The sequence below is a fragment of the Lynx canadensis genome, chromosome B4, assembly GCF_007474595.2.
Source record: "Lynx canadensis isolate LIC74 chromosome B4, mLynCan4.pri.v2, whole genome shotgun sequence".
NCBI classification, from domain to species: domain Eukaryota; kingdom Metazoa; phylum Chordata; class Mammalia; order Carnivora; family Felidae; genus Lynx; species Lynx canadensis.
Window position 1 is genome coordinate 75,205,691 of NC_044309.1, and position 14,127 is coordinate 75,219,817.

General features: G+C 37.8%; 1 protein-coding gene across 1 annotated transcript in view; it reads right to left on the reverse strand.

The window, feature by feature from the left end:
• CCNT1 (cyclin T1) overlaps positions 1 to 14,064 on the reverse strand; it is a 34,213-nt gene extending 20,149 nt beyond the window's left edge. Inside the window, exons 1-4 of the mRNA XM_030322490.2 lie at positions 13,150 to 14,064; positions 11,068 to 11,149; positions 4,214 to 4,342; positions 1,008 to 1,068 (exon numbers count right to left, since the gene is read on the reverse strand). Of these exons, the coding sequence (XP_030178350.1) occupies positions 1,008 to 1,068; positions 4,214 to 4,342; positions 11,068 to 11,149; positions 13,150 to 13,310 (433 nt within the window). The 5' untranslated portion in view covers positions 13,311 to 14,064. The remainder of the gene's footprint in view (positions 1 to 1,007; positions 1,069 to 4,213; positions 4,343 to 11,067; positions 11,150 to 13,149) is intronic.
• Positions 14,065 to 14,127: the final 63 nt, after the last annotated feature.

The window sequence follows — 14,127 nt, forward strand, 5'->3', positions numbered from 1 at the left end:
CCCATGTTTACAGCAGCACTATCAACAACAGCCAAAGTGTGGAAAGAGCCCAAATGTCCACTAATGGATGAATGGATAAAGAAAATGTGGTATATATATACAATGGAGTATTACTCGGCAATCAAAAAGAATGAAATCTTGCCATTTGCAACTATGTGGATGGAACTACGTGGAGGGTATTATGCTAAGTGAAATTAGTCAGAGAAAGACAAAAATCATATGACTTCACTCATATGAGGACTTTAAGAGACAAAACAGATGAACCTAAGGGAAGGGAAACAAAATTAATATAAAAACAGGGAGGGGGACAAAACAGAAAAGACTCATAAATATGGAGAACAAACTGAGGGTTACTGGAGGGCTTGCAGGACGGGGGAAGGGCTAAATGGGTAAGGGCCATTAAAGAATCTACTTCTGAAATCACTGTTTCACTATATGCTAATTTGGATGTAAATTTTAAAAAATAAAAGTAAAATTAAAAAAATATATAATAATAATAATAGTAATAAAATAAATATAATGACAAACAGATCATAAAAATCTGTAAAGGAAAAAGTTCTTTAGTTTCTGCCATTATTTATCAGAGAGTTAAAAACTGGGGGCGCCTGGGTGGCTCATTTGGTTAAGCATTGGACTTCAGCTCAGGTCATGACCTCACAGTTCATGAGTTCCGAGCCCTGCTGACAGCTCAGAGCCTGGAGCCTGCTTCAGAATCTGTGTCTCCCTCTCTCTCTGCCCCTCCCCCGCTCACACTCAGTGTATGTGTGTGTCTCTCTCAAAAATAAACATTTAAAAAAACTTTTTTAAAAAATTGACCAACCTTAAAAAGCAAATCATGAACCCAAAATTTAAACACCCTGCTAACTGCTACTCCATAGGTTGGCTATACCTGCACTCTCCACACTCTACAACCTCTATAATTTGCAAAAACCTTCAGTAGAAATTTTCTTCCTGTTTCCTATTTTGCAAATTTTAAAATATTATTTTAAAGAAAAATAATAACTTACCTAAAGTCTGCAGAATTATGCTTTCTAATATCACCAGATCTTGAACTTGTTGCAGGTAAGCCTGCAGGTGAGAAGACAGATAAGTTATTCCCCAAAAAGGCACAATATACGAAGTGTAAACAATTCTAACACCCCTTCCAGGGAAACTAAAGCAACAAAAGGCAGGAATGGAGTTAGGAGGTAGAGTAGGAACTAAAATAGAATCCTTGTATCTATTCAGCACAAATTCTCCTCTTAAAGAAGAAAACAAGTGGTATACTGAGATATAACACTTTATTGATAACTAGCTACAGAAAAGGCACCAGAGATTTGGCTCACTTTCAAGAATAATATTTGTGATGCAGACATAGATAATTAAAAATACATCTTTTTCAACATCACCAAAATACATCTGTAGACCCTTCCTATAGTACTATAGGCAATATCAAACATTTGACTACTGATAAACCTTTGAGGTAGATTTCTAAAAATTATAAGAAGAGTTCAAAGGAAAAGGGAATAAACAGAAAAAAACTCTCTCATATTTGTACCAGCCAATACTATAGCCACTATCCACACATGGCTACTGAGCACTTAAAATGTAGCTAAATTTAAATGTGTAATAGAATATACACCAAATTTTGAAGACTTAATTTTTAAAAATGATGCAAATTACCTCATTAATAATGTTTTAATATTGATTTTATGCTGATATGATATTTGGTGTTAAATTACATAAAATCATTAAAATTTCTTCTTTTAAATGAATATTCCATTTTTTTAATGAAGATTTTAAATCAAATTCAATGAAATGTCAAAAATTTTTAATTACACATGACTCCCATTATATTTCTATTGGAAAGGAATGGTCTAGACCTCTAGGAAAATGAGACTGAGGGAGGAGTTAGATCTATATACCGTAGTGAACTTTCCACTTTATGATCCTGAGGAAGTCCAGTAAGGACTTAAACTATGCCAGTTCTCCTCTCCATACAGTGAAGAAAATATCTTCTCTTAAGATTCATCATCTCATGAAAGCACTGGGTGTTGTATGGAAACCAATTTGACAATAAATTATACTTACAAAAAAAAAAGAAAAGAAAAAAAGGATTCATCATCTCATGAGGAATAGAAACTCAGGTAAGGGGCACCTGGATGGTTCAGTTAAGCGTCTGATTTTGGCTCAGGTCATGATCTCACGGTTCCTGAGTTTGAGCCCCACATTGGGCTCTGTGCTGACAGCTCAGAGCCTGGAACCGGCTTTGGATTCTGTGCCTCCCTCTCCCTCTCTGCCCCTCCGCCCCTCCCCTGCTCATATGCAGTCTCTCTCTGTCTCTCAAAAATAAATAAACATTAAAAAAATTAAAAAAAAAAAACTCAGGTGAGAAGTTATATAAATACACTTTAAAGGGAAAAAAGTGAGAATTATTTTTTGTTTTACTTTGTGAAAATAAAATTTTGTTTTATTTGGTTAGTTCTATGGACCAGTGTCATTTACTAGTCTAAAGCCAAAAAAAAAAAAAAGTCCAGGGCAATATAAGTCTTTCAAGAAGAGCTACTGCTGTACCCAGAGAAAATGATGTCAAGACACTGCTATGCAAAACAATTCACATAATTAGGGGCTATTATCAAAATAAAAAGAACCCTCTCAAAAATTACTTTCTCCAATATGAGCAAAACACGCAAATTTATTTGATAAAGGATGACTCATGCATCCATTGTGAGACAGAAGTAATCTAGTAACAGAAACCCATAGTTTAAATACTTACAAATGGTCAGACCTCAAAATTTCTCACAACTCATCACTCTCCAACAAGACTTTTTTTAAGTTTATTTTGAGAAAGCGAGAGAGCACACTCTAGAGAGAGCACACAAGCAGGGGAGGGGCAGGGAAAGAAGAAGAGAGAAGTTTCTAGGTAGGTTCCGTGCTGCCAGTGCAGAGCCCAACATGGGGCTTGAACTCACAAACTGTGAGATCATAACCTGAGCCAAAACCAAGAGTTGCACACTCAACCATCTGGCCACCCAGGCACCCCCCGCACCCCAAACAGACTACTAAAGCCAGGACAGAGTTTCCCCTCTTTAAAAAATGGAGGGTAAAAAAAAAGCTATGTGCACATGCATAGGACAAAGGTCTGATAGAATACATACTGGAATTATAATCAGTAATATCTTGCTAAGAGGAAGGAAGATGAGCTTTAACTTTTACTTCAAATGATTCTTAAATGTTTGGATTCTTTTTTTTTTTTTTTTTAAGTTTATTTTTGAGAAAGCGCACCATCAGGGGAGGGACACAGAGAGAGGGAGCCGGAAGATCCAAAGCAGGCTCTGCAGTGACAGCAGAGAGCCTGATGCAAGGGCTCGAATTAAGAACTGCAAGGTCATGACCTGAGCAGAAGCCGGTCGCTTAACCAACTGAGCCACACGGGCGCCCCAAATGTTTGGGTTCTTTCATAACAAGCATATAAATCTTTTGTAATTTCTTTAAAAGTTAAAAAAAAAAAAGTAACAGGACTCATTTTTTTAAGAATTCACAACAAAAATATATTTGTAAGAATATTATTCACAATATTATACTGGTAAAAAGTTGGAAATTATGTTAGCAGAAAATGAATGATTATTATATGTACATAAGGAAATAAATTATCTCAACACTTAAAGAAAATGGAGAATAAGATGGGAAAATATTTGGGGGGCACCTGGGTGGGTCAGTCAGTTAAGTGACCACCTCTTGTTTCGGTTCAGGTCATGATCTCATGGTTTGGAAGTTTGAGCCTCATGCCAGTCCTTATGCTGACAGTGTAGAGCCTGCTTGGGATTCTCTTTCTCCCTCTCCCTCTGCCCCAATCTCTCACTCTCTCAAAATAAATAAATAAACTTAAAAAATATATATTAAAAAAAGAAAATATCTGGGATAATAATAAGTGAAAAAGACATACAAAGTATGTACGTGTGTGGCTATTCATAGAAAAGCAGCTGGAAATAATGATTCACCTACATATCCATGGTTCAAATTATATCTAAATAATATATTTTCTTTCTGTTTTCCTGTGTTTTCCAATTTTACTATAATGTATACAATTAACTTTTGCCATAAAGTTTCTGATTTTTTGTAAAGGAAAACACTGAAAGTTTAACAGCCCCCATTTGACTTCAGCAAATCAAAGTTACAAAATTAAATTATCATCAAAATAAAGAAAAACAGATATGTGTAATTAATCCCTTACCTCACTCCTAGTATCAGGAAGTGATTCCTGTGGATGGAGACAAGTATGTGCTACCTTGATGACGTGTTCCAATTTTTTTGGTTGCTCCTCTACTTTAGCTGCTAGAAATAAGGCCGCTGGAGCCACAGACTGGATGGAGAGAAAATAAATCGTATTTATTTCTAGATCGAAGGAGATCTAAAAAAGAACTAAGTCTCAAACCAAGTTCTTTGCCTGCCTCAACTTCATCACTTCTTGTTAATGCCTTTTCTTCTACTTAAAATGTCCTCCCCTCTCTTACCCATTAATTCGCATCCACTCCTGAAAACCAATCCTTCAACAAACTACCTACCTAATGCAAGAAACTACTAGGTGTAAATAGTTGGCTTCTCATTTAAAATAAAATTCTTTCTTTAAGTTTATATCATAGCCCTCTGTATACTTTTTTTTAAAGGAGTACACTGAAAGTAATTAGTGGTCGCCAGGAGCTAGAAGAAGAGAAGAATGGGAGTGATCACTAATGCTTAAGAAGTTTCTTTCTGGGGTGATATAAATGTTGTGGAATTAGATCATGGTGAAGGTTGCACACCTTTGTGTGTTAACTGTACACTTTAAAACCAGCTAATGGTACACTTTAAAGGACAAATTGTATTTTATGTGAATTATCTCAAGTACACTTACATATGAGGGAGCACAAATCTCAAGGGAATTCAAAGAATATTATTACATTCAAGAGGCTATACAAAGAAAGCACTTAGGGAGGGAAAGAATCTCAAGCCAACACACAAGTAGACAACAAATTCAGTCACTAAACAATATAAGAGATTAGAGCAATAGGACATAAGTGTAGCCTGGTAGTGATCTAGAAAACCTCAGGAAGAATTCTTTTGAATATTAACAAGAATACTTCAATGAATCAAAGATGGAAATGGCAAGAGGCAGGAGTCAAAGAAATACAATAAATAATTTTTTACACAACTTAAACATCCACTTTACTGAGTAGAACTGACAAGCATTCTAATACTTATTTGTATCCCTGCTATCTGCTACTTTGCTAGAAGAGATTTTTATCCACAAATTCAACTCACAGTAACAATTCTCTTCCTTCATATTTACTGCATATTTCCTTCATATTTGTATGGAGCCATATTTGTATGCAGCAAGCTCCGTATACATACATTCCTAGACCTTAGGATAAGCAAAGCAGAACCAGAGGAAAATTGTCATGAACAAGATGTGGGGAATCAGAGCAGGAAGCACACTAAACTGAGTAGGTGACACAGGTAACAGGATGTGGAACACAAAAGATCTTTAACAAGAGAGTGACACTAGGGGCGCCTGGATGGTTCGGTTGGTTAAGGTCCAATTTCGGGCTCAGGTCATGATCTCATGGTTTGTGGCATCAAGTCCAGTGTCGGGCTCTGCGCTGGCAGTGGGGAGCCTGCTTGGAATTCTCAGTCTCTCTCTCTCTCTCTGCCCCGCCCCCTTCACATGCATGTGCGCACGCTTTCTCTCTCTCTCAAAAATAAATAAAATGAACATTAAAAAAACAACACACAAAAGAGTGACACTAAAGATTTTAGGAAAAAAAATGTATAGTTTAGGAAACATTTAGAAAGATATCTTTGGTCCCAGGAGGGACCAAAAGGAAGAAAGAATGAAATGCATTAAAAGGTAATTTAAAAAAAAATTAATAATCCAGGTATTAAAAAATAAAGTTTAGAGTAGGAACTAGCAATACAAATGAGGGGAAAAAAAACACAGGCATGATTTTAGAAAATTAATAGGGTTTCACTAAATGTATGTATTTGCACACAGAAAAATAAAATCCTAAAATGGTAACAGGGTTATCTCCAAACAGTGTAAGAATATCATCATTTCCTCCTTTACTCTCTGTCTTCTTTTAATTTGATGATGATGACTGCGCACCAATAGAGACATAAAAAGTTAACACTATAAAAATTAACAGGACTTTATAACTGATTTGAAAAAATGGAAAAGAACTACTTAATGACAATACTAAGATTCTAAGCCTACAACTTTGCCTTCAAAGAGCTAAAAATGTATTTGAAAGGCAGAAACTAAAACATAGTATACTAACAATAACTAAGAAGGCAAGATAATAATGAAGTGACTACAAGAGATAAATTTTAATCTAACTTTTGTGCAGTCAACCATGTAAATACTCATTGTTCCTCATGGAATCACTTACCAAGCCAGTTTATCAAAACATTTTCCCATTAAAGGCAGTTTCTAAGAGGATTCTTATACCAGGTAAGAGTTTAAGATTTTCTCCATTTTGTTTTATTTAAGTTTATTTATTTGAAAGAGAGAAAGAGTGAGTGGGAGAAGGGCTGAGCAAGAGGAGAGAGTGAGAATCCCAAGCAGGCTCCGCACTGCCAGCCCAGAGCCCGATGCGGGGCTCGAACCCATGAACCGTGAGATCATGACCTGAGCCTAAGTCAGACGCTTAACTGACTGAGCCACCCAGGCGCTCCTACATTTTAAAAGAATAAAAACGCTGGGGCGCCTGGGTGGCTCAGTCGGTTAAGCGTCCGACTTCGGCTCAGATCACGATCTCGCAGTCAGTGAGTTCCAGCCCCGCATCAGGCTCCATGCTGACAGCTCAGAGCCTGGAGCCTGCTTCCAATTCTGTGTCTCCCCCGCTCTCTGCTCCTCCCCCTGCTCACACTCTGTCTCTGTCTCTCAAAAATGAATAAACATTAAAAAACATTAAAAAAAATAAAAATTAAAAAAATAATAAAAATGCCACTTAATATTTGTTTGCTATGTACAGGCATTTTGTAAATTAATTCATTTAAATCTTATTAATACTCTATGAGACAGGCACTGTTACTGACTCCAAAGAGATGAAAAAACTGAGGCCTATGTAACTTACCCAAAGCCATAGAACTAGTAAGCAGTGCAACAAAAATCCAAATCTAGACAGGTCTGACTCCAGAGCCCATCCTCTTAACCACTAAGCTTGACCCCTTACGGATTAGCTAATCAGAATAAAATACACATAATCAAATCAGTTAGTTATCAAAATACAACACCCACATTTTACAATATATGAAATACAACATAAACACACATACCAAGTTGGTCACCACTAATTTTATATTCCCCCATTTGAAAATATTTAAAATAATACATATAGAAATTCACGAGGTTAAATTTCTTCTCAAAAAGAGAGTAATGCAATGCCAGAATTTAAGTAAAAATAAATCATTCAATCATGTTCACTAAAGAAATAAAACTTATTTCCATTGAAAGGCAACCTCTCTATCTTCCAGGGTGTTTGAAATATATTTTATCTTGATATAAGTGATGCAAAATACAATAATGCAAAAATTAATCATGTTGCACACTTCAGATTTTTATGCTTTACTGTTCAATACATTTTTTTAAAAAACAAATGTTTAAAAAGCAAGAGCTCTAGGCTCCAAAACACTGAAAAATGAGAAAAGTACCCACAACATGTGAAATACAGCTCTAACACATAAGAGCTCATATAAATTAGGAAATCAGGATAAAAGCGGGACAAAGGGAATCAACAATTTTTAGTCAATTCTTCAATTTCATAAGAACAGTGACCAATAGGTGTAAGAAACTCAACTTCACTAACTGAAGAAATGTAAATTAAGAAAATAATTTAGGGCTACCTCTAACTTGTTCACCACTGTATCCCAAGTGCTCAACAAGTAGTTAAAACTTGGTATTTCCTGATGTAATGAATAGAAGTTCTGATGTAATGAATAGAAGTTATTTGTGATGAAGCAGAGAAAACGATCCTCTCTTACAGTGCTATAAACAATGCATACTGATATAATCTTTCAGTAGGGCAAACTGACACAATGAAACAATGTATACTGATATTATCTCAGTAGGGCAAACTGACATAAAAATTTTTCAAATGCAGTCTCCTGGACACAGCAATTTCACCTATAGGAATTTATATTAGAACAATCACATAACTCACATACTATATATGTACCAATTTTATGTAACACTGTTTGTAATTAATAAACTAGAAACAACCCAAGTATCTACCAATAGGGAGCTGAAATAAATTATAGTAACTACACAAATAAATACTACGTGACCATTTAAAGTATAGTTGACCCTCAAAAACACATTTGGGGCACATTTGGGGTTTGGGGCACCTGCGTGGCCCAATGGGTTAAGCATCTGACTTTGGCTCAGGTCATGATCTCCCAGTTTGTGAGTTCGAGCCCTGTGTCAGGCTCTGTGCTCAGAGCCTGGAGCCTGTTTCAGATTCTGTGTCTCCGCCTCTCTCTGCCCCTCCCCCATTCACACTCTTTCTCAAAAATAAACATTAAAAAAAAACTAAAAAACAAACAAACAAAAAAAAAAAACCAAACAAAAAAACCCCACGGGTTTGAACTGTGTGGGTCCACTTATATGTGGGTTTTTTTCTATAAATATAGTCCAATACTGTAAATGTATTTTCTCTTCCTCATGATTTTAGTATTTTCTTTTCTCCAGCATATTTTATTGTAAGGGTATGGTATATATAACGCAAAAAGAAAACTATGTGTTGACTGTGTTATTGGTAAGGCTTCTGGTCAACAGTAGGCTATTAGTAGTTAAGTGTTTGGGGAATCAAAAGTTATATGTGGATTTTTGGCTATGTGGGGGTCAGTGCCCCATCCCCACCCTGTTCAAAAGTCAACTGTAGGGGCGCCTGGGTGGCGCAGTCGGTTGAGCGTCCGACTTCAGCCAGGTCACGATCTCGCGGTCCGTGAGTTCGAGCCCCGCGTCGGGCTCTGGGCTGATGGCTCAGAGCCTGGAGCCTGTTTCTGATTCTGTGTCCCCCTCTCTCTCTGCCCCTCGCCCGTTCATGCTCTGTCTCTCTCTGTCCCAAAAATAAATAAACGTTGAAAAAAAAAATTTTTTTAAAAATAAAAAAAAAAAAGTCAACTGTAATGAAAAACCAATACAAAAAGATAGAACATACTGTTAACTGATAAAAGCAACTCGCTTAAGAGTATAGTAAGAAATGATTTTTTTACTAGAAATAAATAAATACTAGTATATTTATAAAAAAATGTCCAAGACCCGAAATGACAAAACATTTATCAGTGGTTACCTCCGGAGGGTGGGATTACAAAGGAGCTTTCACTTTCCACATTATACATGTCTTTCTTTCCTACTTTTTTTTAAGTTTATTCATTTATTTTAAGAGAGAAGGAGAGTGTGCGAGTGGGGAAGAGGCAGGGAGAGAGAATCCCAACAGACTCTACACTGCCAGCAGTGAGCCCAATGTGGGGCTTGATCTCATGAACTGTGAGACCATGACCTGAAATCAAGAGTCAGACCCTTAACCAACTGAGTCACCCAGGCACCCCTACATTATACATTTCTATATTAATTTTTACCATAAGTATTTATTACCTTTGTAATGGTAAAAAAAATAATAATAATACCATGAAAAATGCATGGCAGCTTGACTGGACAAATATCAATGCTACAATAATGTATGATGTGATTTATAATTTGAATTTCAACTTATCACAAGTAAACTCTTAAAAATTAAGATATTAAAGGGTGATATTTTTGATCTGTTAATTTTCAAATGTGCCTAAAATCAATTCTCTAGAGAGAAACAACAATTCCAAATTTAAAGTCACTGGATTTTGGGAAAGGTCACGCCATCCACTAGAGTCTCTCTATATTGAATAATTATCAAATCATATTCAAATTTACTGAAGGTGCTTTGGAGGATATACAGAAAAGTGAGTCTCTGTCCTTGCTAAGCGTATAATGCATAGGAAATAAGGAAAAAATATACTTTACCATAATAAAAGAGAAGACATTTAGAAAACTTTTAGAATTGGCAAGACAGCTATGGACTTTGTCTTCAAATTTCATTCTTTATCCACACTGCCTTCTATTCTAGAACTATCAGATACCCTCAATAAATGCTTTTCTCTGTCTTAGTTTGCTCCTTGCAATCAGAGGTAGGGCATGGTTGCAGGTAAAAGGTCTACTGATAGGACAAAGCCAAGCTGACTGGATAATTGGCAAAAATTCGGAACACTTAATCCACAGATCCAAAGGGTTTCCTGTGAGTATGCCAATATCTTACAGGAGCAATATCTAGCTTCACAGATTCTCTTTCTATGGCATTAAAAAAAAAAGAGGTCAAAGCTATCATCCTAAGGACAAGTCTTGAAAACTTTTCCACAAAACATAACCTTTCTTTAAAAAAAAGATGAAATATTTGACTCACAAATCCATACGAAGTATTCATCAGGTTTAACCCTATTACCTTGTGATTTTATTAAACAAATATAGTCTTACCTGCAACCGGGAAATCACTATGCACTCGCTTCCAAGTCACTTATAATAATGTTAAATAGGACCATTTCAGGTATCAAAACTGAAAATAGCACTATTTACAATTCTGTCCAGAAAAAAAAAATCCCTTTATTACTATTATTTTCTTTTTCCTGTCTTAAAAGTCACCCCCCAGTCATCACATAATGTGCCTTCCCTTCCCAACTGGTCACTGAATCATTTATGTTCACCTGTTTTCCTGTGACTATATTATTATTTAGTATTTCAAAAATTACACTTAAATTAAGCATTGTTTCCCCTTTAATGCTCCTCTCCCATCCCCAAAATGCTAAGTTTAAGTGTTCAATAATCTTTTTATAGAGAATCCACCTATTCTAAGGATACACTAAGCCTACCAAATAACTACCTAAGCAGGAAAATTGGAAGAATTGGATTCAGTGTGGCACATAATGATCCCACTGAAATCCCAGTTCACCAACAAAGATCACAAACACACACACATGTTGGAATCAATCACGAAAGGTTTACACATACAACAAAATACTTACATTTCGATGGAACTGTGTAAAGGACTGAATCATGTAGAATCGATGCATGTATACTATAGCAGTGTTGATAGTCAATTGTGAGCTAAAATGTTCGTTAAGGCCCCAAAACAGACTGGCAGCACGATTCCCGAAAATACAACCTGTATATCCTCCCAAAAGGACCATGCAGCCATGCACAATACATGCTTCTAAAGGGAAATCACACATAATTTTCCAAATTAAAGAGCAAATCTGTTTTCTTTCACCAAGTTATTAACCACCAATTGACACCTAACATAATGCCTTACATACATACAACAGATATTCAATATAATATGCTAAACTGATACAAAGCAAGCTTCTTAGCACGTGGGGATCAAGAAGGATATAAAAAATTTACGTTAAGACCTAAACCAGTCACTTGCCTCCTGAAAATCTTGCAGTGGTGATCCATTAGCTCAGGGTATCTCTTCACATGACTTACAACATTACACCTTCCGTGATCCGGGCCCTAGGTATGTCTCCACTACTCCTCACCTTCTGACCTCTAGAAATTAACTTTCCACTCCCACTTGTCTCTGGCAACTAATAAGCCTTTCCATATGGTGATCCCTTGGACCAGAAACACTATGGAATGATTTTATATTCATTCACTGACAAGAAAAAAACTTAAATGCCTTTACTTCTAAAGCCCTCAGAAGACAATGTGGGTTGTTATTCAGAGAAAAGGTCGTCATCCCATGACGGCAACAACCTTAACAACAACACACATATAAAAAAGGATTAGATGTATGGAAACAGAATTTAAAACAAAAAAAAGCTTAACTCAGTACTGAACTGATGCTTAGGAAACAAATTGGATATCTGCAACAAAGAGGACACTTCTTTTGAGAGGAGCACAACTTTAAGACACAAACATTACAGCCAGCAACACAATCCACTCAGAAACACACTTAACCCAACACACTTAATCCACCCAGAAATAATTTTCCACTCTCAGACTTTAAAACTATATACGCTTGGGGCGCCTGGGTGGCTCAGTCGGTTAAGCGGCCGACTTCGGCTCAGGTCACGATCTTGCACTCTGTGAGTTCGAGCCCCGCGTCGGGCTCTGTGCTGACAGCTCAGAGCCTGGAGCCTGTTTCAGATTCTGTGTCTCCCTCTCTCTGACCCTCCCCCGTTCATGCTCTGTCTCTCCCTGTCTCAAAAATAAATAAACGTTAAAAAAAAAATTAAAAAAAAAACTATATACGCTTTATCTGTTACAAAATGAGTATATTTTCTAACAAAAATACTTCAAGTGAAATAAGTCATTAAGTTACCTGATCTTTGAAATGCAAAGAAAATACACATTAGAACTCTGAGTAATTTAAAAACCCAACATTTGTAAGGGCTTATTTATTTAAATGCTTTTTTAAAACAATAGATCCTTGGGTCTGTATGCTTACGAACAGAAACTGACATCCTTCTTTCCTCTGAAATTCTATAGTTTTAACAGTAGCTACCATTTGAAAATCTAAATACCACGCGTTGTGTTGGGCACAGAAACTACATGCAAAGGGTAACACTCCATTTTACAGACGAGAAAACCAAGAATTTGACAAGTTTCCTAAACAGCTAGTAATTAGGAGGAACGGATTTTGAACCTAAGCTGGGGCATTAATTCTAGGTCACCCTTTCTTTATAAGCCCTTCAGGTCTTGAATTTCTCAAAACTCTCTTTAAACACTAAGTTCAAGAGGCAGCCATCAACAGTGAAACCTCTACCAAAACCTTAGGGCATAGCGGAAAAGTACAATCTGAAAGTCACCAGACCAAGAGACCACAACACAACGAAAAGGGACTAGGAAAGGCTGGTTAAAACACAAAACTGCGAAGGATACGAATTCCCAGCAAGGCTGATGGCACTGGTGAGCGAGCGGGAAATTAACTCCGCTTCGCTTCCCTCGCGTAAAAACTGAATTTGAGGCTGCCCCAACGCAGGTTCTACCACCTAGACATTCAGCCCCTGCCTCCCTCTTCCGTCCCTGACATAGCCTGAGGCCTGGACGCCCGAGCTAGGCGGGTCTGACTCCAAGGCCGGAGGCCTAGGCCGCAAGGATACACGTTAAGACGTTGTCCCATGTCCTGGAGCAGATTGGCCGCCTGCTGGCGAGAAGAAAGTTCTTTATCTGGGTCCAGGCCAAAACGACGGGACGGGCTGTTTTCCAGCTGTTCTCGAGTAAAATACCACCGTTTGTTGTTGTTCTTCCTCTCTCCCTCCATAGTGCTTCAACCAGAAGGCAGCGGCGGAGGCTGCAGCACTTCCCAGCGTCACCTAAGCGGCGACACACATCCGCTGTGCGGGGGCAACCGCGACGTGACGAACTTCCGCTGGAGGATGGACGGCTAGGTTGTGACAGGCTTCCGCAAAGAAGGACTAGATAAGGGGTCTACTTCCGGAATGGACCTCACGACAGCCTGTAGCCGAATTAACAGCCAGTAGGCAACCAGGAAAGACCTTGAGTCTAGGACGCAGGCGCCAGTCATGTGACCCCTGGGAGGTAGGGTGGAGTTAGAAGTTCTCGTTTGAAACCCCATCTCCTCCCGCGAGATCTGGGTTTAGCCTTCGCGTGGTGGAAGAGGTGGTGGGGTAAGGGTTGTGGCGGGCGTAGGCGCCCGCCCACGCGCCCCTCGGTGGTTCTTCAGAGAATTTCGTTTGTGGTGGGGGTGGAGGTATAAAAATGGTGCCTTTTCTGAACTTGACAGAAAACAGGTGAGACTGTCGAAAACTGAAGAAAGTAATCAAAGAGAGTGACCCTATCATATATCGTAATATAAAGCAACAAGAAAGCTGTTACGTTGTTGGTAACAGTGTAAACTACCCATTTACAAAGCCGCTTTACAACATTTATCCAAAGCCTTGAAAAAATTCCTATCCCTTGCCACAGTGATTCAACATAAGGGAATGAAATGAAATGAATAGTGTTAATGAATTTAGCGATTATGGGGCGCCTGGGTGGCTCAGTTAGTTAAGCTTCGGACTTCAGCTCAGGTCATGCATGATCTCACAGTTCGGGAGTTCAAGCCTTGGGTGGGGCTC